We start from the raw sequence: 21,940 nt of genomic DNA, 5'->3' as shown, positions 1-21,940 counted from the left end.
AATTTGAAGAAATGCTCATAGTGACAAGCAGAACATTTCATAACACAATAAGTAGGGTTTTGTTGAACTATTGCACAATACAGTATACAGTATGTTAGAAGAAATAAATAAAACTCAACATGGCCTGCTGTTATAAGAAAATAATCAATAACAGAGTGGATTCACATGCAAACCGATGCAAAGCAAGGTTACTGTGACCAAAAAAATAGATTAGTTTTACTTGTAACATGAAACATCGACAAAAACAAGTTTCTGTTATGGCTTGTTATAGCAGCTTTAATAGGTCCAGGAGTTAAACTTTTTTCTCTCTACTCATTGATTTAAGGTGTTTTGTTTCAACTGAGTGGAAGGGTGTGAGTTTGAATCCAAGGTCCAACAACCTGCTGCTGCTGGACCCCTGAACAAGGCCCTTAACCATCAGCTATATAAAATACAACATCTGTACAATTCCTTACGAATGATTTGTTACTATGGAAACAAATGATGTAGAATATGAACCACTTATGGTAGTATCTTTCTATCTATCTATCTATCTATCTATCTAGCTAGCTAGCTAGCTAGCTAGCTATGTATCTTTTTTTTAGTTAATAAACAGTAGCTTGTTTTGGCTCGAGTTCTTCTGAGTATCAAGAGATTTATATATCTTTGCTTAACGTATTTTCCCAGTGTTGACTTACCAGCCCGTTTTTACTCTGGATTGAACCCTGGAGTAGTTTCTTATGAACAGTTACAGTTTTATGAGGATGAGTAAATGATTAATGCTGTAATTCTAGGCCAACAGAACAATATGGCATATGCCTAGATATTGAGACAGACACTTAGAAAACGGCATTTAAGAATTTCCTCCTGGATTATAACATGAACATTACATTCCAGTCCCTTCCTATATGCATGAGATATACAATCTCATATGTAGATAAGATAGAGGAATATGTTCCATCCTGCAGCAATGATTTGCATGCCGGTGTTTGGTCGGTGAGGCCAAGTTTAGTGGCTTGTGAATGATTAGCAGCAGAAGGTTTGTGTCAGATTTAAAGCCCGCAAGCAATTCATTTCAAATATATAGTTTACAATAAATGATTTCTACCTCATAGTCTTTGCATCACATGAAATAATATGCTAGTTGTTAATTATTTATTTTCAGATTCAATTTAAAACTTCACCTGAATTTCTGTTTTAAGTAAGAAATAAACTTGTGGAACTACTGATAGAGGCTCTGTTATATGAAATTAAGCAACACAAGACAACCAGATTGGAGATTTAAATAAATCATGTACAGTCCAAACTAACAAATAATTTAAACCTCGTATTTAAGAACCTCCTTTGACATTAAAAACTTTTATTTCTGTAGCTGTTCAGTTCATCAGTATATCAGTTCCTCCCAGCTATGAAGCATGGTGGTGGGAGCACTGCAATTTAGAGATGATTTTCTGCTTCAATGCAGACAACCTGCAATCATTTAAGGAACAATGAATGTAAAAGTTGCATTAGGATGTCTCTTTGAATAACCGCAGACAGGGCTTAAAGTGTACGGTTTATTAAAAAATCCCCAAAGTGCTAATGAAACTAGACCGGATTGATCTGAACTTTCTTGGTCTAAAAATAAGTGTGTTTTAACATACTGTAAGTAAGTACATAAGTTAACCTCGTAAGCCAAGGAACTGTCATGGAAGTTTTGAGGTTTGAGAGAATTAAAGCATAAAATATCACACTGGTAGGCACGAGCAAGAGTAAAAGAGGTTTCATGGTGTTATTGTGTTCAGGTGTGCAGCAGGACCCAACACTCCACGTGTAACATGAGAGAGGAAGGGCTCCTATCAATGATAACATCAGGATTGTATAGACATGAAATAAATGAAACAGGACATGTAAATGTAAAACATCATCAATTATTGGCTTAGAAGCATCGCCTGCTCATCTTCTGGCCAAGCTAATCTGTACCTACCAAGGTCCCACGGGAACGGTCTGCTGAAAGCTGTTTTAGGAAAACAACTGCAATCTCTAGTCATAATAACCACCAGCCATGAGAAACATAGAAGGATAGAAGGACAGGTTCTTATGAACATCTCTAAAGGGAAAATTTCCACTACGGAAGCAAATAAACCAATTAAGTTTCATGAAATAATAATAATAATAATAATAATAATAATAATAATAATAATAATAATAATAATAATAATAATAATATATGTATATATAGCCAAACCAAGCTACTTTTTATTAACTCATAGAGATAGATAGATAGATAGATAGATAGATAGATAGATAGATAGATAGATAGATAGATAGATAGATAGATAGATAGATAGATAGATAGACAGACAGATAGAAACTTTAGACAAAGATAAATTAAATGAAATAAATTGAACTAATTGGTGTGAAATTACAACAGATAACAATATTAAAAATATCTCTGTTGTAAAATTAATTATAGAGCACATTTTTGTCCATTTATGCCAATTTTTGACAAAGATTAAATTCTCAGTTGAATAGAAACTGTTGCTGGTGCAACACAACAAAAGTAAGAAAAAGACCAACAATGTAATGCTGCTTTAAGCATTTTATTGATGCTTCAGTATTAAGCGTCAGTGCACAATGAACAGTTGACTATATTAAAACTTGGTGAGATTTTACACAAAGACCGAGGCAAGAGTGGAAGGCTTCATATACCAATACAGTGTGTAGAGTAAAGCATTCAAGTGTAAATAGAAACGTCTAGAAAACCACGAGCGATTTTCATATGCGTTATAAGCACCTGGTTGTCGAACACACACCTGTAACTGATAGCTTCGACTCTTCCACTCGGACCAAAGTCAGCACAGTTATTTCTCATGGTTTCTGTTCAGACTATATCAAAATAAATCTATAATATGTTTCACATTTTACTGATGGATGATTAGCGTTAACCGTCCAGATACTGTTAGGGACTTTTAAACTGTAAGTGGTTACAGATGTAAACGAACCAAGAAGACAAAACTAGAGAAGGTTAGTCCATCAGGGCTCTGGCTTTGGTGGCTGATGCCAGATCAGCCAGTTCACAGGGAACAAATAACTCACAACTGATTCAGGACCAGAGAGTACATGGCACATAACTCAATTTGACACTTCTCCTTCAATTCACACATCAGTGCTGATATACTGCATGTTTATAGCATGTACATAGAAAAAAATAAAGAATTCAGTCAAATACATACTTTATATTCAGCAAAATAAACGAATAATCATTAACCTTTAGCCTGTACAAAGACTATTAAGTGCTTTAATATTCATGGCCTTTTTTATAGTGCAATAAACCGACCAATGAATCAATATTTAGGTGATTCATTGATTCGTTTATGATTCCTACTGATATTACACTTATAATACGTATGTTAATTAAAGATCAAAGGCATTTTAAAGATCGTAGGGTTTCCATCATAAACGTCTATGAGCATAAATAACTTCTGAAGAGCTTTAATCCTTCAAAACGCATTAATTATGAAATCGTACTTGAAACATCTATTTCTACGATTCATTCATTATACATTACATAGTTCATTAACTCAACGTCGTTACCTGTACATCTTCACCCCATGAAACGTTTAGATCGTTCCACAAGTCACATGATCGGCACCAAGTTTTCGTGAAGATCGTTGTGAAGAAGAAAACTATTCTCTCTCGTTATTTTTGGCTCTCCTGTAATACTGTATTCTTAAATGACAATAATGGCAAGGACAGCTCGAGACCGTAACCTGCCTGATAGCATAACAAAGGAGTGGGGTGCCAAAACTTTTGCTTCAAGCTTGGTTTTGTAGTCTATTGTGGTCTATTGCACTGCAGGTGCTATAGAGGTCTGTCTGGTTCAGAGGCACAGAACTGAAATAATAATAATTAATGAGAAAAAAAAAACAAACAAAAAATAACTAACATTTAAAAATCTTGATTAGAAAAATCAAAAACAAGATTATTAAACCCACAATAATAAGACCAGCATAAACTATTGCATAATAATAATAATATAAATAATACAAATAAAAAATAATTAATAATTAATTAACAATAATTATTATTATTAATAATAATGCATTAAACAATAATAATAATAATAATAATAATAATAATAATAATAATAATATTTTTTATTATTACTACTACTATTATTATATTTATTTATTTATTATTATTATTATTATTATTATTTAAGGCATTATTTCTTTTGGACCCCGGTTTCCTTCTTTTATTTCATTCTTTTTCCTTTTTTTTAACAAGCATTCAGAAATCTGGCAGATTTTTAAGACCAACCCAGAAACACTTTCCTATGCAGAAAGGAAACTATGAATATGAATGAATCCAGAAATTGTCTGGGGTCTTCTAATAGACCTTGAATGTCGATTCGCTTCTCCGTTCTGATTGTATTAGATGAACGCTACGATCGGATCTGCATAAACAAACAGTTTAAATGCCCTTTTTTTTTTAAACAGAGTGCAAATTTCGAGAGTCTCGAGTACTGGATAAGAACATTCACCATGCCAAGGAAAAAATAAATAAATAAATAAATAATTTTAAAAATCACTGATTTTAAAAATAAATTAAAAAAAATCTGATATGATGACACGAAAGGATTATTACATAATAATAACTGCTAATTAATGTTATATTTAGATTGTATGCAACGTTTTTTTCTCTCCGCCTATCTGGGGTACTTAGCTAAAAAAAAACATGATCAACATTTGTTATATTTTATATTACAGGGAAATTTCACTTAAAGACATTTTCATGCTTGTTCCTAAAGACATGCTGGAATGTTCAATAAGAGGTAAAATATCTATTAGTGGCCTTTTTTTGCCTCTATAACAGAAGCAAAGATTATGACAAAACTTTAGAGGTGGCGCGAGCATCACACGTCACGGCATCGCGGTGCTTTTGAAGGAGACTCTGGACTCTGGACTTATCCGGCCATGAATAATGTGAATTAATACACGACTTTAAATCTTAACGCTTCTTTATCTGGATGAATAAATAATTCAAATGATTCTATTTGAATAGAATAATAAAAGTGAATATATTAAAAGTACCAACTTTTCATGTAGTTTCATGCTGATATTAGAATTTAGTGGACTTCATAAAACATCCTAAAAAATGATCTCCTAAATATTTGATTAATTAATTGAATAATTTTTTAAAGACAACCAGTTGACTACGTTTTTTTTTCTCTTTTTTGTATTACTGGCCGACTTGTGGGGGGGGCACGGTGGATGAGTGGTTAGCACGTTTGCCTCACACTTCCAGGGTTGGGGGTTCGATTCCCGCCTCCACCTTGTGTGTGTGGAGTTTGCATGTTCTCCCCGTGCCTCGGGGGTTTCCTCCGGGTACTCCGGTTTCCTCCCCCGGTCCAAAGACATGCATGGTAGGTTGATTGGCATCTCTGGAAAAGTGTCCGTAGTGTGTGTGTGTGTGTGAGTGAATGAGAGTGTGTGTGTGCCCTGCGATGGGTTGGCACTCCGTCCAGGGTGTATCCTGCCTCGATGCCCGATGCCGCCCGAGATAGGCACAGGGTCCCCGTGACCCGAGAAGTTCGGATAAGCGGTAGAAAATGAATGAATGAATGATGTTAAAAGTACTAACTGATGTGTAGTATATTAGAATTTAGTGGACATCATAAAACATCCTAAAAATTATCTCCTAAAATATTTGATTAATTCACTGAATTATTTTTAAAGACAACCTGTTGACTACGTTTTTTTTTTTGTTTTTTTTTGTATTTGAACTGGTCGACTTGTGAGACAGAACAACGTTCGTGGAGCACTTAATTATTAATCTATATAGATATTAAAAAAATATGGAGATTTTGGACATTAAATAAGCATTTGTTAAATAAAATTAGAGATTTTGCGTTTAGATCGTCACCTCTTCAGCACACAAACAGAAATAAATCCCTCAGCCCCATTTTCTGAGCACTTAAGAGCATAAACTTCCATTTTTAAGTGAAACTTCCTTCTAATGCGGTTCCCGTAGCTGAAATGTATTACAGAGAGATGTACTGGTGGTTACTGAATCATAAATCATGTGTGTAGTGGTTACTCTGAGCTGCTGAGATGTTTGTGCTACTTGTCGCTGTTAAGGCAGGCTTCCTTCAGGTCCTCCTGGTGTTCGAAGGCGGCTCGGACGAACTGACTGAACACTCGATCCATGTAGCCTTCGCCGTGCGGGAAAAGACCTTCGAGGAAGCCGATGTGTCCTCCGTGTGATGTCACTAAGAGAGCCACGTTCGGCGAGCGCCGAGCCAGAGATACCGGGAAAGCTTCGGAGACAAAAAAACAGTTATATATGGATATAAATATATACATTTCATACAAAATGGTGATGATGATGATAATGATGATGGGTTTGTGTTCGGCACCATGTTCTGGGGAGAAGGGATCATCAGCGGCGTTAAGGCACAGCACTGGGACAGACATCTGGGGCACTTTGTATCCTGGACTGGCGTCTTGGTAATAATCGTGACACGACTTGTAGCCGAACAACACAGATGTGAAGCGCTCGTCAAACTCCCGAATGGTTCGAGCCTGGACAGAGAGAAAATATTATTTTCCATCTGCTATAATTTACGATGACGTTTTCAGTAAGGAAACGTTCGGAAAGAGTCTCCGGGTGTCAAGATATAAACTTCTCCCTCTATGATTTTGTTTGTTTATAGCATAAACAAGTAAAGGAGACATTTGATTTGATTTGATGTAATAATCCGCAGCTTGATTATGTAACTCTAAACGGATAAAAACGACCAGATGTTGTTCTGTACTTAATCATTGTGGCTTAAGAGTTTGAGTAAAAGTATGACATCCAGTGTATCATTCCATCCTTCACTTAATACGACACGGAGTACCGATATCTACAGCGGAGTGCAAAAGTTTGTGCCCCCCTCGCATTTCGAATGGGAAAAATTATGCAGTTGTTGAAGACGATCCGTCTCGTCTATAAATAAAAAAGTTTAAAAAAAAAAATAAAAAAAAAAGTTTAAAGAAATATAAATAAATATCAATTTACAAATTGTGAAAAGAAACATATTAAACCAACCTACTGTAAATAAATAAATAAATAAAGTCTGATGTCAGGAACATGAGTGAATACCTTTAACACATGGTCTATGTCTATCACCGTCTCCAGGATCTTTCTGTGTCTGAGGACAGAGTGAGACACCAGCATTAACACACCTATTCACAATTTCTGGACAGATCTCTATATAATAATAATAATAATAATACTAAATAATAATCCTGAAACAATAATAGGGTTCATACAAATATATAATAATATAATTATTATGTAATTAGATTTAAGCATATTCTTTATTTCTTTCGTTCAAATTCCAAAAAAAGATTAATAATAAATTCTAAAAAAAAAAGGTCTCATGCACGATCATTGTGTCTTTGAAAAGCCAATATCTATATGCTGCCTTTTCCAACCATGATTGATCTATTTAATTTTATGAGAAGAACAAAGGAGGATGAGGATGAGGAAGAGGAGGACGACAAAGAGAAGGAGGATGAAGTGGATGAAGAAAAGAAGGACGACAAAGAGGAGGAGGAGGAGGAAGAGGAGGAGGAGGGGTTGCAGACGTGTATCATATTTTGAGTGGAAGGATTGTAGTTGTGTTTTCTGGAAGATGAAAAGGTTTCATTTATTTAGTGATTTCTAAATTATTCATTGACATTTTTTTTGATGAATTCAAACACTTCTAAAGCACCTCTAGATAAAAAAAAAATGCCCATTTTCAAGGTTTTCTCAAGCACTTCATGCACCTTTGTATGAACCCTGCAACAGTAATAAATGAACCACGCAGATAAAGAAGACATGGGATGAACCTGTTGATGGCGCGGCACAGGTTACCGGTGAGGTGGCGATTAAAAAGCAGCTTGTTGATTGGCTGCTCCAGAGATTTGGCCGATTCGAATGAGTTCCAGCTCACGGACAGCGTGAGTCCTGCGATCATCTTCGAGTCACGACCTTTACGTGCCAGATAATTCAGCAGCAGCATCCTGAGGGACAGAGTCAAGAACACAGAACTTAATCTATCCAATGTAGAGAATGACTGTAAAAGATAAAGCTAGTAATAAATACCAGATGACTTGTAACTGTTAATAAGGTAACTATCACCTCATTAGAAATAAAATATGGTCTATAATGCTTTCTTATATCCAATTAACCATAGAATAAAAAACTATGTATCAGCTAAAAGAGATAACGTGAGAGTGAGCATAGAAACCAACCGAACAAACAAACAGGGTTACGCTTTATAAACTATAGTAATGCAATGCTGTACACTAGCACCACCTGCTGGCCATAAATAACAGCCATCTGTCTGTCACTAATTTCACTCACACTCACACTCACACACGCTCACACACACACACGCTCACACTCACACACGCACACACACACGCACGCACACACGCACGCACACACGCACGCACACACGCACGCGCGCACGCACACACACGCGCACACGCACACACACACACACACTCGCACACACACTCGCACACACACTCTCGCGCACACACTCTCGCGCACACACTCTCGCGCACACACACTCGCGCACACACACTCGCGCACACACACTCGCGCACACACTCACACTCGCACACACTCACACTCGCACACTCACACTCGCACACTCGCACACTCACACTCGCACACTCGCACACTCACACACTCACACACTCTCACACTCACACACTCACACACACACACACACACACACACACACACACTACTGATTTCTCACCCCCCAAGAGAGACCCCAGCTCCGAGCAGAGGGGCTTTTGGATAAAGCTCTTTCACATGATTGACAGCCGTTTCCACGTCTTGAGTATTTGCAGCACTGAACGTAATAGGTGTCTGTGAGAGAGAGAGAGAGAGAGAGAGAGAGAGAGAGAGAGAGAGAGAGAGAGAGAGAGAGAGAGATGATGTGATTAGAGTAAGGTGAGCCAGTTGAACTTTACAACATACTGAAGAGGCCTCACATGGTTTCTGAACTCTATAAAACCTGATTAAGATATCAGACGCATCAGACTTGACAAAAAAAAGAAAAGAAAAAAGTTGGAGGTCCAAGTGTGTGTGTGTGTGTGTGTGTGTGTGTGTGTGTTTCTACCCTGAGGTTGATTATTTTCCTTTAACACCGCATGCTTTTCTCATATAGACCTTCAATAAACAGCCATATCAGAACTTGAATGTTTTTTTTTTCCTTCATCTGTTTGCTCCAGGCATTTTCTTATGTAAATTGTTGCTATGGAAACACATTACAACCAGAGCTTTAATATAAACCTCTAATTTATAGTCCAAATAAGCAGCAGAATAAAATATTAAAAACAGGGGCACGATTCATTCTTTTTTTTTTTTAGAAAAAAAAAAAAACCAACAACAACATTTTTAATCTTCTAAGATGAAAAGAATGCTGGCTAAATGTAAACATTAATGTAAAGTTAAAATGGGAAAGATTTCTTTACCAGCAAATCTTCTCCCCCGAAACCTCGGTTATTCATCACCACACACCTGAGAGACAAAAGGAAAAGGGAGGATGTGGTTTTCTCATCACATTCTGTCATTGTCTGTATATACATCCATCTGACATGTCTTACACCTGTATATATACATAAATATGCCCTCTCTCTCTCTCTCTCTCTCTCTCTCTCTCTCTCTCTCTCTCTCTCTCTCTCACACACACACACACACACACACACACACACAGACACACACACAGACACACACAGACAGACAGACACACACACACACAGACAGACACACACACACACACAGAGACAGACACACACAGACAGACACACACACACACAGACAGACACACACACAGACAGACAGACACACAGACAGACACACACACACACAGACAGACACGCGCACACAAACAGACAGACACACAGACAGACACACACACACAAGGACAGACAGACAGACACACACGGACAGACACACACGGACAGACAGACACACACACACGGACAGACAGACAGACACACACACACACACACACACTCACAGACAGACACACACACACTCACACAGACAGACACACACACACTCACACAGACAGACACACACACACTCACACAGACAGACAGACACACAGACAGACACACACAGACAGACACACACACACACACACACACAGACAGACAGACACACAGACAGACACACACAGACAGACACACACAGACAGACACACACAGACAGACACACACACACACACACACACAGACAGACACACACACAGACAGACAGACAGACAGACAGACAGACAGACAGACAGACACACACACACAGACAGACACACCTGTATCCATGTCGTATGGCTTGCTGGACCATGTGCAGGACGTACGTCTGCCGGCTGTTTCCTGTCAGCCCGGGCAGGATCAGCACTGTAGGCCGAATGGAGGATTGTGGGTAGTTTGCACTTTTGGGGTTATCTGCCCAGTCTAGAGACAGCTGACCGCCATCACCGGTCCTGATCATCTCACTGAAATATATTTCGACAGAACAAGACATTTCAAAACAGAACTACTAAACATTTCATACGTGACAATTGTTACAAGTCCATACTTGCGATACGTGACAGCAGGACAGGATTTGATGAAGACGCGCATCAGTGTCTGTACTCGGCCACCCCAGCACCAAGGCGTAGGGCAAAACCTCTCCAAAACCACAGGGCAGTGTGTGTGTAAGAAAACTCGCAATCCATCGGTACACACCAACACCGGGACCTGCATGTGTCAGGGGAAAAAAACGCTTGACATGATTACATGATGCCAAGGATAGAAAACAACATACATAAATAAATATCACATGAACTATAATATAAAAATAACTCTGTTGTTTGTTTGTTGTACTTTCACGACGATGGTGAATTTGCCAGACAAAGGAAAAAAAGTCTCTAAAACGTTTATGTAACACTTTACAGAAGGAGCCTCCAGTGTCAGTGTTGAACCGGAAGTCAGACCGGAAGTCAACAATTATGTATAAAAGTACTCTAGTCCTTAAGGTCAAAACTTGCAACACAACCTTTCATATTTTCACCATAATTGAATTTTTAAACCCTAAATCTATGTCATAAAAAAAACTACTTTTTAATTTCACCGACCTGAGCGTTTTTTCTGCCAAACAGGAACAAAAGTGACGCTGTAACTGCACCTAAAACTACAGTACAGTGTGTAGAGGTGATGATGTCCACACACACACCCCACAGCTCCGAGGGAAATAACAACATTATTAAATATTATTAAATATTACCGTCGATTATTAGGTCTCAATTCTACAGACACAAACACACAAGAGCCGGAAACAGATCAACAACAACTTCCTCTTCAGGGAATGTAGGACAAAGGGCACAAAGACAGCAACTAATCACATATAAACATGTTTTATTCAGGTTATAGTGTGGGGAAAAAACCCTGATTAATTATGAATTTAACAGCGACCGTAATTGATGAACAACACTTAAAAATATAAACAGAAATCATCCGTAATAAGACAACAATACAGACGTCCGGGTATTTCCCAATCCTACAGATCCAGACATTTAGGGCACTACATTTAGGCGCAGAAGCTTATTGAGATGAACCCTAAGTAGTGCACTAATACAGTACGTAGGGTGCGGTTTGAAACAAGAAAAAAGGACCCCTAGTTGCCCTTGAACTTGCCTTAATAAAAAGATTCATCAGGGAAAATCTCCTTAAAATGTCGTTCCGAGAGCGAAGTCGAGTTTAGACCAAGTAACAAGAAAGAAATAAGATATTTATAAGTAGTACTTTTGTGGTTTGTCCGAGATAAAACACCTGAAAACTGGTATAACCCTCAGGATTCAAGTGCAAAAAGACCGTAGAGGTGATAGTCTGTTTATCTGAACACGTCGCCCTCTAGTGGCCCGAGAAACGAATTACGTATTAAGTTCATTCATTCATTCATTCATTCATTCATTCATTCATTCATTCATTCATTTTCTACCGCTTATCGAACTTCTCGGGTCACGGCAGGATACACCCTGGACGGAGTGCCAACCCATCGCAGGGCACACACACACAGTCTCATACACGCACACACTACGGACAATTTTCCAGATATGCCAATCAACCTATCATGCATGTCTTTGGACCGGGGGAGGAAACCGGAGTACCCGGAGGAAACCCCCGAGGCACAGAGAACATGCAAACTCCACACACACAAGGTGAAGGTGGGAATCGAACCCCCAACCCTGGAGGTGTGAGGCGAACGTGCAAACCACTAAGCCACCGTGCCCCCACGTATTACGTTTTTAATTTTAATTAATATACAACATGAGACAATAACTATAAGACAACATGAAACGACGAAATACTAGTTTTTAGAATTGACTTTACTTACTTTTGTTACAACAACTAAAATAAAGCTGATAAATGATAAGAATAATTTATTTTAGTTGTTGAACTAGCTTATTTTAGGGATCATCCACCACAATAAATGTAACCATTAACTCATAAAAGTACATTATCATTTATTAATCCTTTTTTAAGTAATTAATTGTAAAGAGCAATAAATACTGTAGGCCTTGTTTGTTTGTTTAATATGTACTGATTTTCTGGGTTTGTGTTAGACTCATTTGTCTACTACTCAGTCTAAAGTCTTAAATGAAACATCCTGGGTTTTCCTGGTTGGGTCTAAGTTTCTTGGCACAAAACCTTTGAAAGAGTTGTTGGCTTCGTGCCAGTTATGTTTCACCAGAAGTACAGAGAACGCCCACTGTTTCAGTTTCATTTCCTCGCTGGCTTTGCTGTCTGTAGCAAACAACATCCGAAGGCTGCCTGCTATTGTTTGTTGTCACTGAATTAAAAACCCTATGGCTTACATCGTGTCTTCCCTGACCTCTGAAAATGAGGTGAAACTACAGAATTTTTTCTCAAGATATGTTCGTTTTCATCTTCTGTACAAGAGCAATCATCATGAAGCCGGTGTTGAGCAACTCCTTAACAGGTTTGATCATCATGGGAAGTATGTGATCATGGTATTTCTGCAGACCGGGACGGTTATAGGCGCCTTCGTGAGTAAACCTCTGAAGCAAGGAATGAAATATTCAGATGATGAAGCATTTGTCTTTAAAATAGAGGGTTCCTCTGCCATTCGTGTTCCAGTGTCATACAACACTAGAGCTATTACAGTTACTGTAGGTTCAGATTTTATTTCTTTTGGAGAGGGATTAAACCTAGGTTTGATTAATGGCTCTTGGTACGAGAGCTTCTCCACAGATGATTATAATGGCAGAAGAAAGCTAAAAGATTATGATGTTTGCTGCATAGATGTGGAGCTGCACCGTGTCCAAGGTAAATTCAAGCACAGATGTTAATCTGTGAACTATCAAATTCTGACTGATGCTTATGGAAATATCTGTTTGCTTCTTGCTTCTATCTTAGATGTAGATGATATTTTACCCAATCCTTGGAGAGAAGTGGTCTGGCGTGATACGTAAGTCTTTTTCCTTCTCTTTTTCTCTCTCTCCAAAGTAAAGGTAAAGAGTAAAGTGGAACATGTATAGAGTAACAAAAGAGAAAAATCTGAATCTGAACAGGGGTGTGTAAACTTTTTTTTAGTTAGATAGACAAGTCATTATTTAATATTATATGTTATTAACTAACCACAGAAATATTTAAAAGCAATGTTCTGCTATGTCCAACTGCAAAGTCATGTCTTATTCATTGTGAGCACATTCTAATTATTCATACAGTCAATAAATCTGATGCATAATAGTCTCTGTCTAATGTTTAGGACCAGGGAAGACCTGAGGAAGAGTTTTGTCTCTTACAAGCTGTTGTTGGAGTCTCTTACTCAGGTGAAGGTTTTACTCTTGGGTCCAGTGGCTTCAGGAAAATCGAGCTTCATCAACTCTGTCAGATCCACCATGTACAAGCGTGCGGTACATCTGCACAACGTCGGAACAGGGTTTGAGGGGTTCACCCAGAAGGTCCTGACAATATACATCTGTTTCTTCAGACATTGCAATGCTCAGTGTTGCTCCTGGCTACAGAATTCCATTGATTTCTATTGATATCTATGCTTGTGATATTGACCTGATGCAAAAAGTTCCTCACTCTGTGTTATGAAAATATTCTCCCACCCAGATGACAACCTATGATATCCAGGTTAACCAGAGAGGTTCTCCGACTGTCCTGAGTCTCTGTGATGTGATGCCACTAGGAGACGACGACTCTACTGGTCTCTCCTACGCTGATGCTCTGGCTGTCATCAAAAGCCATGTCCCAGAAGGATACAAGGTACTGGACACATTCGCAATTAACTACTATTATTAACTGACCAATCAGAAGCTTGACCTCAACTATCTCTACAGTAAAAACTTGATCTGTATATTTGCTCCAGTTCCAGAGAGGTGTTACAGTCACTGATACAGTAAGTGGCTACGTAGAGAAACCCACCCTGGAGGAGAAGATTCACTGCGTCCTCTTTGTGCTCGATGTCTCCAAAGTGTCATCGTACCCCAGCAGTCTGGAGTCCACACTCAGGAAACTGCGCACCACCATATCGGACCTGGGTAAGTTATCCTGTGCTTATTATGTTAAAGAATAAAAATGAAATAGTGCAGAAATTATTCAGGTTGTAGCCTAATCTTTCACTTTTGTCTATCAGGAGATCACAGTTTCTTTATACTGTATCTCACTGACAGGCAGCCAGGAAGAAATTCATCTTTAAGTCCCTTTCTAAACCAACGAAAATTATTTATCTTAATGCTATTATTTAGAGGCAGATAGCTAGCCAGCTAGCTAGCTAGATGGCTAGATATTTCTCAGAAAGAAGACTACAGTACATTATGTCCATTTGCAGCTTTTGAACCTTTATTTCACACTGAAAGTTATTCTCCAACATACTTTTAGAGCTGACCAACCTAGCTCAAGCTTCTCATAACGTTATGACTCGTTCTTTAGGAATCCCTCAGCTGGTTTTGCTCACTCACGTGGACCAGGTGTGTCTGGCAGTGCAGAAAGATGTGAAGGACGTCTACTCCAGTCGACCTGTGCAGAAAAAAGTACTAACTCACGCCTGCATTTCATTTATTGACTGAATTTAACAGTTTAACATGGCTTATATGCATTAAATGGGCATATGCTGGGATATAGGGATGTGGTAACCAATTGGTTAAGGCACTGGACTACTGATCAGAAGCTCATGTGGTCAAATCCCAGGTCCACCAAGCTGCCGCTGCTAAGAACAGGCAGGCCCTTAATCCTCAGTTGTATAAATTATAAGTCACTCTAGATAAGGGTGTCTGCAAAATACCGTAAATTTAAATGTGCTTTTATTATATCTTGAGCTTTTTACTTCTGTAATCCTGTAAAAAAAAAATTTAGGAGCATATAATAAACTCAACTTTGTTTCTGTACCCAGATGCAGAAAGCAGCCACGTTGGTAGGATTGCCATTGTCCTACGTTCTCCCGGTGAAGAACTACGTGTCCACGCTGACGGTAGACTGCAACACCGACATCCTGCTCCTGAGTGCGGTTATGAACATCTTACAGGCGGTGAACGACTCATTCGAGGACCAATACGACTTTCCCGTGAACGTAACACCTGAAGATGACATCAAGATCAAACGTATCATGATCATTTGACAAGATCATATGGTTATATACTGTATCATCTTACAGAAATCATATGGTTATATATCATCTTACAGAAATCATATGGTTATATATCAGCTTAGAGAAATCATATGGTTATATATCATCTTACAGAAATCATATGGTTGTATATCAGCTTTGAAAAATCCTACAGCAGAACTGGTCTTATTCAAAAATTGTGCATTGTCGAGAATGTTGGTAAAACACACGGATTTATATGGTGTTGTTTGTTATTTTCCATTTCACTCATTGTTACTTTTTTAATCATTACTGTTAAATTTTATGTGCAGAAGTACAGCAATGATTTTCTGTTACTTGTTTGGTACATCTATAAAACCATGAACAGAACAAGTACCAAATTTAAGTAAGAGTAAAGATTTGTAAGAAAAACTTGTCAAAGTCAGAGCCGCAATGAAATGAAATGCTTGAGGCTTGTTTTTTTAAGCAAAGCGTGGAATAAATATGTAAATATTACAGCTTCTTTTTTGTGGCTGATTTGTGTTGAAATGAAAAGTGAACACAACTCACATCAGGAAATGATTATTTTTCCTAAATGCCAAAAAAAAAAATCCCCCTGAACCTAGAAGTGAACCAGAAGTGTTAGTATTTCAGCGAATGTTCCCGCTGGCAGGTCGGAGGGGAATCGCAGGGTCCGTTGTTACAGGATATTTGAGCAAGAAAATACTTTGCATCGAATCCCAGTGAAAATTGTAGGTAGGATTTTGTACTTAAAGGCCATCAGTGGAGTTTTGAGGTAGTAAACACAAAGCTGTACAAATGGATGCATTAATTGTCACTATTGGATTGGACTAAATTAAAGCAAAATCTAAAGCTATGTTCTACTACATTCAAACTTAAAACTCCCAGCAGAAATACAGCAAATTAACATCAAGCAAACATGATGCTTACACTCCCAGGACAAGGAAAATAGATTAACATCTAATACAACAAGTTTGCATAAATAATTTGTTTAGCACAGATGAATACACTCCAAACCACAAATCCCTTTTGAGTGAATATATAACCTCAATCACCATCACGTCATTTCCTGTTTTGATTGTGACGCATACAAACTTCCATTCTCCTGAAATTGCCGCCATCTTATAGCTGAATGACAAGACTTCCATGACTTCTACATAAAAATACAAAAGCAAGGTAAAGTCAAACTTATAATTTACTTTGAATATGAGTACCATGAGTACTATTTTTTTTGTTGTTGTTGTTCCTACAGTACCTTCCTTTTCGGCAATATACTCAGACCTTATAAACAAGATACCTGTGACAAAATTTATCACTAGATTCAGCGATTAGAAAGTGAACCAGTTCTCTCTCTCTCATATGTGATACAGAATGAATTCATGGTTTTAGTTTTAGTTTCAAATATGAGTAATAACTTGTGATTGTGTCAGGGATTTTTTTTTCTAGCAGCAGTTAAAAAAAAAAAACACTGCGGAAAGCTTAAATCATGCTAACACGTTAGCTTTTAATGCTAACACTCACGGACTACATACTTTGGTGATGAGTTTACCTTGCAACCTTTGGGGGACAGATGACTCAGTGCGAAATTTAGTCAAACCTGAAACACTAAATATTAAAAATGTCCTGAGGCTTAAGTAAAGATATCATGAGTTAAACTCCCAGATCCACTGAGCTTTCATTACTGGGCAAGGCCCTTAACCCTCAATTGCTCAGTTGTATGAAATGAGTTAAAATGTAATTCTCTATAGATAAGGGTGTCTGCCAGAATCTGTAAATGTGATGCTGTCTAATGATGTTGGCCTTAATGACTATGAAATAAATAGTATATCCAGAATGCAGTGTTCAGTGGAAAAGTTATACAAAGATAAAACCTCTTAAGCTTCTAACACCGACATCTTTTCACTGCTCAGGAAGAAAAGTGACTTCTGGAAGAAGCTGAGAAGACTTAAACATTGCTTAAAATGGAAACTCAAAGGTAAAGTAAAGATGTACAATAAGTCAGAGTTTTGAAAATCCTTCTGTAGCTTTACAGACACTTATTACAAAGACACAATCAACAGGCAAGTCTCAACATGCTAGCCTGCTAACAAGCTGCTACAATGTAGAAACAGACAAAACTATTTAATCATTACAAATTAAATGGATAGACTCTGGTTTTACTGGACAAAAAACATTAAGACTCGAAGTAAACAAATATCAAATAAGTAAGTAAGTAAGTAAGTAAGTAAATAAATAAATGAAAAAGTCTAACCTGCATGTAATACAGTTCAAATAATGTCTTTTTCTACTCAGTATCTGTAAGAAAGTTCTTGAATGCTAGTGTAGTCTAGCTTGCTAGTTAACTGACACCTAGTAAGCATGATCTGTGAAGAAAGCTCCAGTTCGCTAGTTATTATGCTAGTTAAGCAACATGCTATAGTCAGGTTTATTTATTTATAGTGCAAGTTTTTAAATGTTGTGTTAAAAAGTATATTACCTGATTATTTTCATGTATTACTTTCTTTCAGGTTGCTTAATTTGTGGAGGCTGATGACCAAAAGGAGGTTTTCCTACATAAAGGACAATACTTCACTATACCAAATAACATGCGTTATCGACCCTCATTTGGCTGCGTTTCACATTACGTCTATTATATTTCCAAACGTCGATGATGTTTTAAATTCAGACAAGTTATTCAATAATCTTATGTCTTTACTGAATCGTGAAAATTACCATGAGGCTAGAATCGTTAGTGCGCAGCAGATCAAGCAAAGCAAAATTTCTCAAACGGTTAACATAATGGACTTTTATGGCACTGTCCATGACAATTTCCCATTGATCGATAAACTTGTATGTGCTGAAATGTTTTCTAACATAAAGATCCCAAGTGAGAGTCGGATCAATGAAGAAATATTCAGGTGAGTAACGTCAAGTAATGTTCACTCTCATTACAAGGAATAAATATATATATATATATATATATATATATATATATATATATATATATATATATATATATATATATATAACGTGATGCATAGAATTCATTATCTAGCTTATTTTAATAGAGCAGTTAATATGTAAGAAGCAAGATTACATCCATTTCCTGTGTAATTCAGTTTTTGTCTTCTCAGCCAGTTTAAAATGTTCGGCTACCTCAAGGGTTTGGGAGATCCAGCAGATCCAGCACTAATTCTCGGGTACTGGTTGACTACAAAACCAATATTTTATATTGAATGTAAGAAGAAAAGGTAAGTCTAAAAATGTGTGAAAGCTGAACTTTTCTTCTTTCTCCCTGTGAAGCTCTGTGTCCCTTGAACATTATATTTATCTTTCTTTTAGAATCTTTCAGCTGCAGTTTTTGCTGCTTAGCAAAAATGAACACATGACCATGTGTTTTAGATTCTCCAGAAACAACTGGAAGCTCTACGACAACGATCCAACAAAACCTTCTTTCCAGAATTTTCACTTGGACAAGATTAATGATTATGTCATTTGCATGGCTGGATATGTCAACCTAACACAATTTGGTATGAGTTTTCACTTTTTGCTGTGTAATTGTTTTCACTGTTCTTAACCACTGAAGGTAGCTGAAATCTTACCACAAAATCATTAAGTGATGTTTGATGCAGTAATTTTGTAAAAAAAAAAAAAAATAGAATCAATTTTGTGATCATGTAAACATCATTCCTTTCCTCTTCTCAGCTTGTATACTTCTCAGCCTATAGAGATAAAAAATATGCCCAATTCTCCAAATTTGGAGGCTTCTATTATTACAGTGATCTCTCTATTCCCAAAATGTTCATTTTGTAAAGGGATTGAAAACTTAAGTACTAAAGTTTTGTGTGGGTTCCTAAAATGCCGCTGCTAGTTCCATAACGAGTACTTTCACCTATACTTCTGTATCCTCTAATGTCTTTAGTATACAGTGGCACCCTTTTCTTTATTTCTCACTGCAGGCATTGCTGAGACAAGAGCAGGAGCAATGCCTTTCGATTTAGGTCTAAGAAGTTCCCTGGGTCATCCAGAGCCGTACATTTGCCCCGTAGCTATTCCCGAGACTGGACAAGGACTTGGACAAAGGCCTTATTATTCAAACCTGCTAGATATTCTCACAATATCTGACCACCTGGACGAGATAGAGGAAGACGATCCAGCAGCAGCTGTGATTCTATTAAAATAAAGCTAGTTATGATCGTTTTCGATCGTTTATGAATTTTTTATCATATGATCTTACGATGGATGAAAGAAATATTTTAAATTTTGTAGTAAATGCATATGTGATATGATACGCAGTGAAATGATTTCACTCGCAGTGAAATTTTCTTTTGCTTTTGATATTTTAAGAAAGAGAAGATGGTCTACAAACCTGTTGAAATCTCCAATGTCACAGCAAGAAATGAATTGGATATGGAAAAGAAAGTAGTCAAAATTCACAACAAAATCCAACTTTGGCAGTAACAACGTAACATGTGTATAAAAGCCCATCTGAAAGCCAGTTAGGTGTGCATTATTCTAGGCAGACCCAGAGCGTATTGTACATTGTTTTTGCTTATCAATTTTGCATCATAGAACAAATGCAGGCTTACACTTTGAGAGTGTTTCTTGGTTTTTTACCATTTTTGCATTTCAATAACTTTTACTTATTCTAATATTGTTTGATTATTTGAAGGAGGATTTATTTGTCATTTTATTTTAATTTACATATATTACACACATTTATCTGTATTGCATTGCTTTTAATAAAAACAAGGCCTCCCATTGTGAGGACCCTGAAAAGACAAGAAGGTCTAAGTCTGACTCCGTCATCTAAAGATTCAAACAATAGATTAGGTAGAAGAACTTTGTTAGAAGACAGAGGGACTTCGAAGGACAACCCTGTTCATGGTAAGACCAAACTAACCCATGCAAACTAGTACACATTCCTTAGTGGGATTGTGGAAGGGTTTCCTATGCAATCCGAAAACAAGTGTCACTAAGGGACATGTACGTCAGTATAAATTACTTCAGACTGGACCTTTCCTTTTTATCGATTTTATCAGTGGCTCTCTAGATCAACTGTAAAACTTATTTGTTTTACTTCATAACTCATGGGCTACTTGTTTCATAATTGCAGTTTTACAAACCATGGTGTGTATGTGATAAATAATTCTTTTAAAATGCTCAAAAAAAGAGTTTAATTTAAACCACAATAAGTAAAAATTTACTCTATGGAATTAAATTATTTAATTTTATTTTACTGAATGTATAAATCTTTATTTTACAGTTAATGGACTATGCAAGTGCAAAATATTTGAGAATCACTTTGTTGAGGCCCTTTTTTGTGTGAGCCCTTGTGGACTTTTTGCTAAAGTTTATATCAGACAAACAAGTAGGAGAATATCATGAACTTATGGTTCCTAAAGACTCATTTGTGAATCATTGTATCACTTTCAGTAATGTTGTCTCATAATGTAAACAACTATTAAATTTACAGTGTATAGAATGCAATGTTCAATGGAAACCTTATACAAAATTATAGCTTTCAAATCACCTAAAGTTTCAAATTTAGTCTGCATCTTTAAAAAGACTATGACTTTATCATACAGACTGTTTGAAACACCACATCACTGAGCAACTTTTTTTTTTACCTGCATTTCCTTTTGAGGTCACATGTTGTAATTTGCTTCCTTTCGCAAACAGGAAGAAGTCGATCGACAGGATTTCTTTGACAGCAGAGAGCTTTAAACTGATTTACAATGCAAAGATTTTTTCAAAGGTAAAGAGAATAAAAATAAGATATTGCTATGAAATAGAATCCATACAAAGTTTTAGACACTTATGACAGTCCTAATTATAGAACCGTAATCACTAGGCTAGTTTCAACATGTTAGCATCTTTTAGTTTTCTAGCATGCGAAATTCAGGAGCTTATCTCATGAATAATATGTATGAGAAGTTTCAGTTGAGCAATGAGTTGTGATGACTTTTCAGTTCCCTTTTTTAGTTTTTTAATGCGTAGACACAAACGTTGTGAGAAGACGTGCTGAAATAGGGGAAACCGGATGCTAAATCACAACAAGCTAGAAAGTAAAGATGTCACCTTTATGCTCTAGTTATTACAAAACAAAAACACTTCAATGAGTCGGCATGTTGGAGGTTTTGGGGATGGTTGAAATTTGTGGATGTCGGCTTTTGGTCACAGCAGGCGATGTTGTGTTACTAATCCATTTTATATTGCAATTTTTAGACAACACTGAAGTCTCATCAAAAAAGTAAGAATGCTAGTTAGCACAATGCTAGTTAGCACAGGTTTTCTCTTATTCATGATTTAACACCCTAAATTCTGCATG

The 21,940-nt window shown here is 37.1% G+C and overlaps 4 protein-coding genes across 12 annotated transcripts in view; 3 read left to right on the top strand and 1 right to left on the bottom strand.

Moving 5' to 3' along the window:
* Positions 1 to 5,472: 5,472 nt before the first annotated feature.
* On the bottom strand, positions 5,473 to 11,911 carry LOC113654793 (phospholipase ABHD3-like). Of its 2 annotated transcripts, none has more exons than XM_047819065.1 (9): positions 11,691 to 11,911; positions 10,594 to 10,754; positions 10,328 to 10,510; positions 9,486 to 9,531; positions 8,765 to 8,877; positions 7,842 to 8,015; positions 7,108 to 7,156; positions 6,380 to 6,545; positions 5,473 to 6,280 (listed from the first exon to the last, which is right to left on the bottom strand). In XM_047819065.1, the coding sequence occupies exons 1-9, from the start codon at positions 11,706 to 11,708 to the stop codon at positions 6,084 to 6,086; spliced, it is 1,107 nt and encodes a 368-aa protein (XP_047675021.1). In that variant the 5' UTR covers positions 11,709 to 11,911; the 3' UTR covers positions 5,473 to 6,083. The 2 variants fall into 2 exon arrangements, with proteins under 2 accessions (XP_047675021.1, XP_047675020.1); XM_047819064.1 differs by lacking the exon at positions 11,691 to 11,911 and adding an exon at positions 11,132 to 11,680.
* Positions 11,912 to 12,770: 859 nt separating this feature from the next.
* Positions 12,771 to 16,125, top strand: LOC113654794 (interferon-induced protein 44-like). The gene is made up of 7 exons (XM_047819040.1): positions 12,771 to 13,343; positions 13,434 to 13,485; positions 13,786 to 13,981; positions 14,139 to 14,291; positions 14,401 to 14,566; positions 14,958 to 15,058; positions 15,418 to 16,125. Exons 1-7 carry the CDS (start codon positions 12,863 to 12,865, stop codon positions 15,640 to 15,642), a joined length of 1,374 nt encoding a protein of 457 aa, XP_047674996.1. The 5' UTR covers positions 12,771 to 12,862; the 3' UTR covers positions 15,643 to 16,125.
* Positions 16,126 to 16,260: 135 nt separating this feature from the next.
* On the top strand, positions 16,261 to 20,356 carry LOC113654796. 2 transcript variants are annotated; one of them, XM_027165061.2, is made up of 6 exons: positions 16,261 to 16,806; positions 17,541 to 17,605; positions 18,138 to 18,527; positions 18,744 to 18,860; positions 19,012 to 19,139; positions 19,569 to 20,356. In XM_027165061.2, exons 2-6 carry the CDS (start codon positions 17,592 to 17,594, stop codon positions 19,790 to 19,792), a joined length of 873 nt encoding a protein of 290 aa, XP_027020862.1. In that variant the 5' UTR covers positions 16,261 to 16,806; positions 17,541 to 17,591; the 3' UTR covers positions 19,793 to 20,356. The 2 variants fall into 2 exon arrangements, with proteins under 2 accessions (XP_027020862.1, XP_027020861.1); XM_027165060.2 differs by having other exon boundaries at positions 18,952 to 19,139.
* A 913-nt stretch (positions 20,357 to 21,269) lies between these two features.
* The window catches only part of LOC113654818, a 28,325-nt gene continuing 27,654 nt past the window's right edge, over positions 21,270 to 21,940 (top strand). For 5 of the 7 annotated variants that reach the window (XR_007143973.1, XR_003443553.2, XR_003443554.2 and 2 more), the window contains exon 1: positions 21,378 to 21,862. Coding sequence is in view for 1 of the 7 variants with exons in the window: in XM_047818982.1 (XP_047674938.1) it covers positions 21,738 to 21,862 (125 nt within the window). In the remaining 6 variants the exon portion in view is untranslated. The other 2 variants (XR_003443555.2, XM_047818983.1) reach the window with 2 other exon arrangements.

This window comes from Tachysurus fulvidraco, chromosome 9 (assembly GCF_022655615.1).
Source record: "Tachysurus fulvidraco isolate hzauxx_2018 chromosome 9, HZAU_PFXX_2.0, whole genome shotgun sequence".
In the NCBI taxonomy this organism is placed as follows: Eukaryota; Metazoa; Chordata; class Actinopteri; order Siluriformes; family Bagridae; genus Tachysurus; species Tachysurus fulvidraco.
The sequence above is the reverse complement of the archived record's forward strand: the minus strand, read 5'-3'. Positions and strand labels throughout refer to the sequence as shown.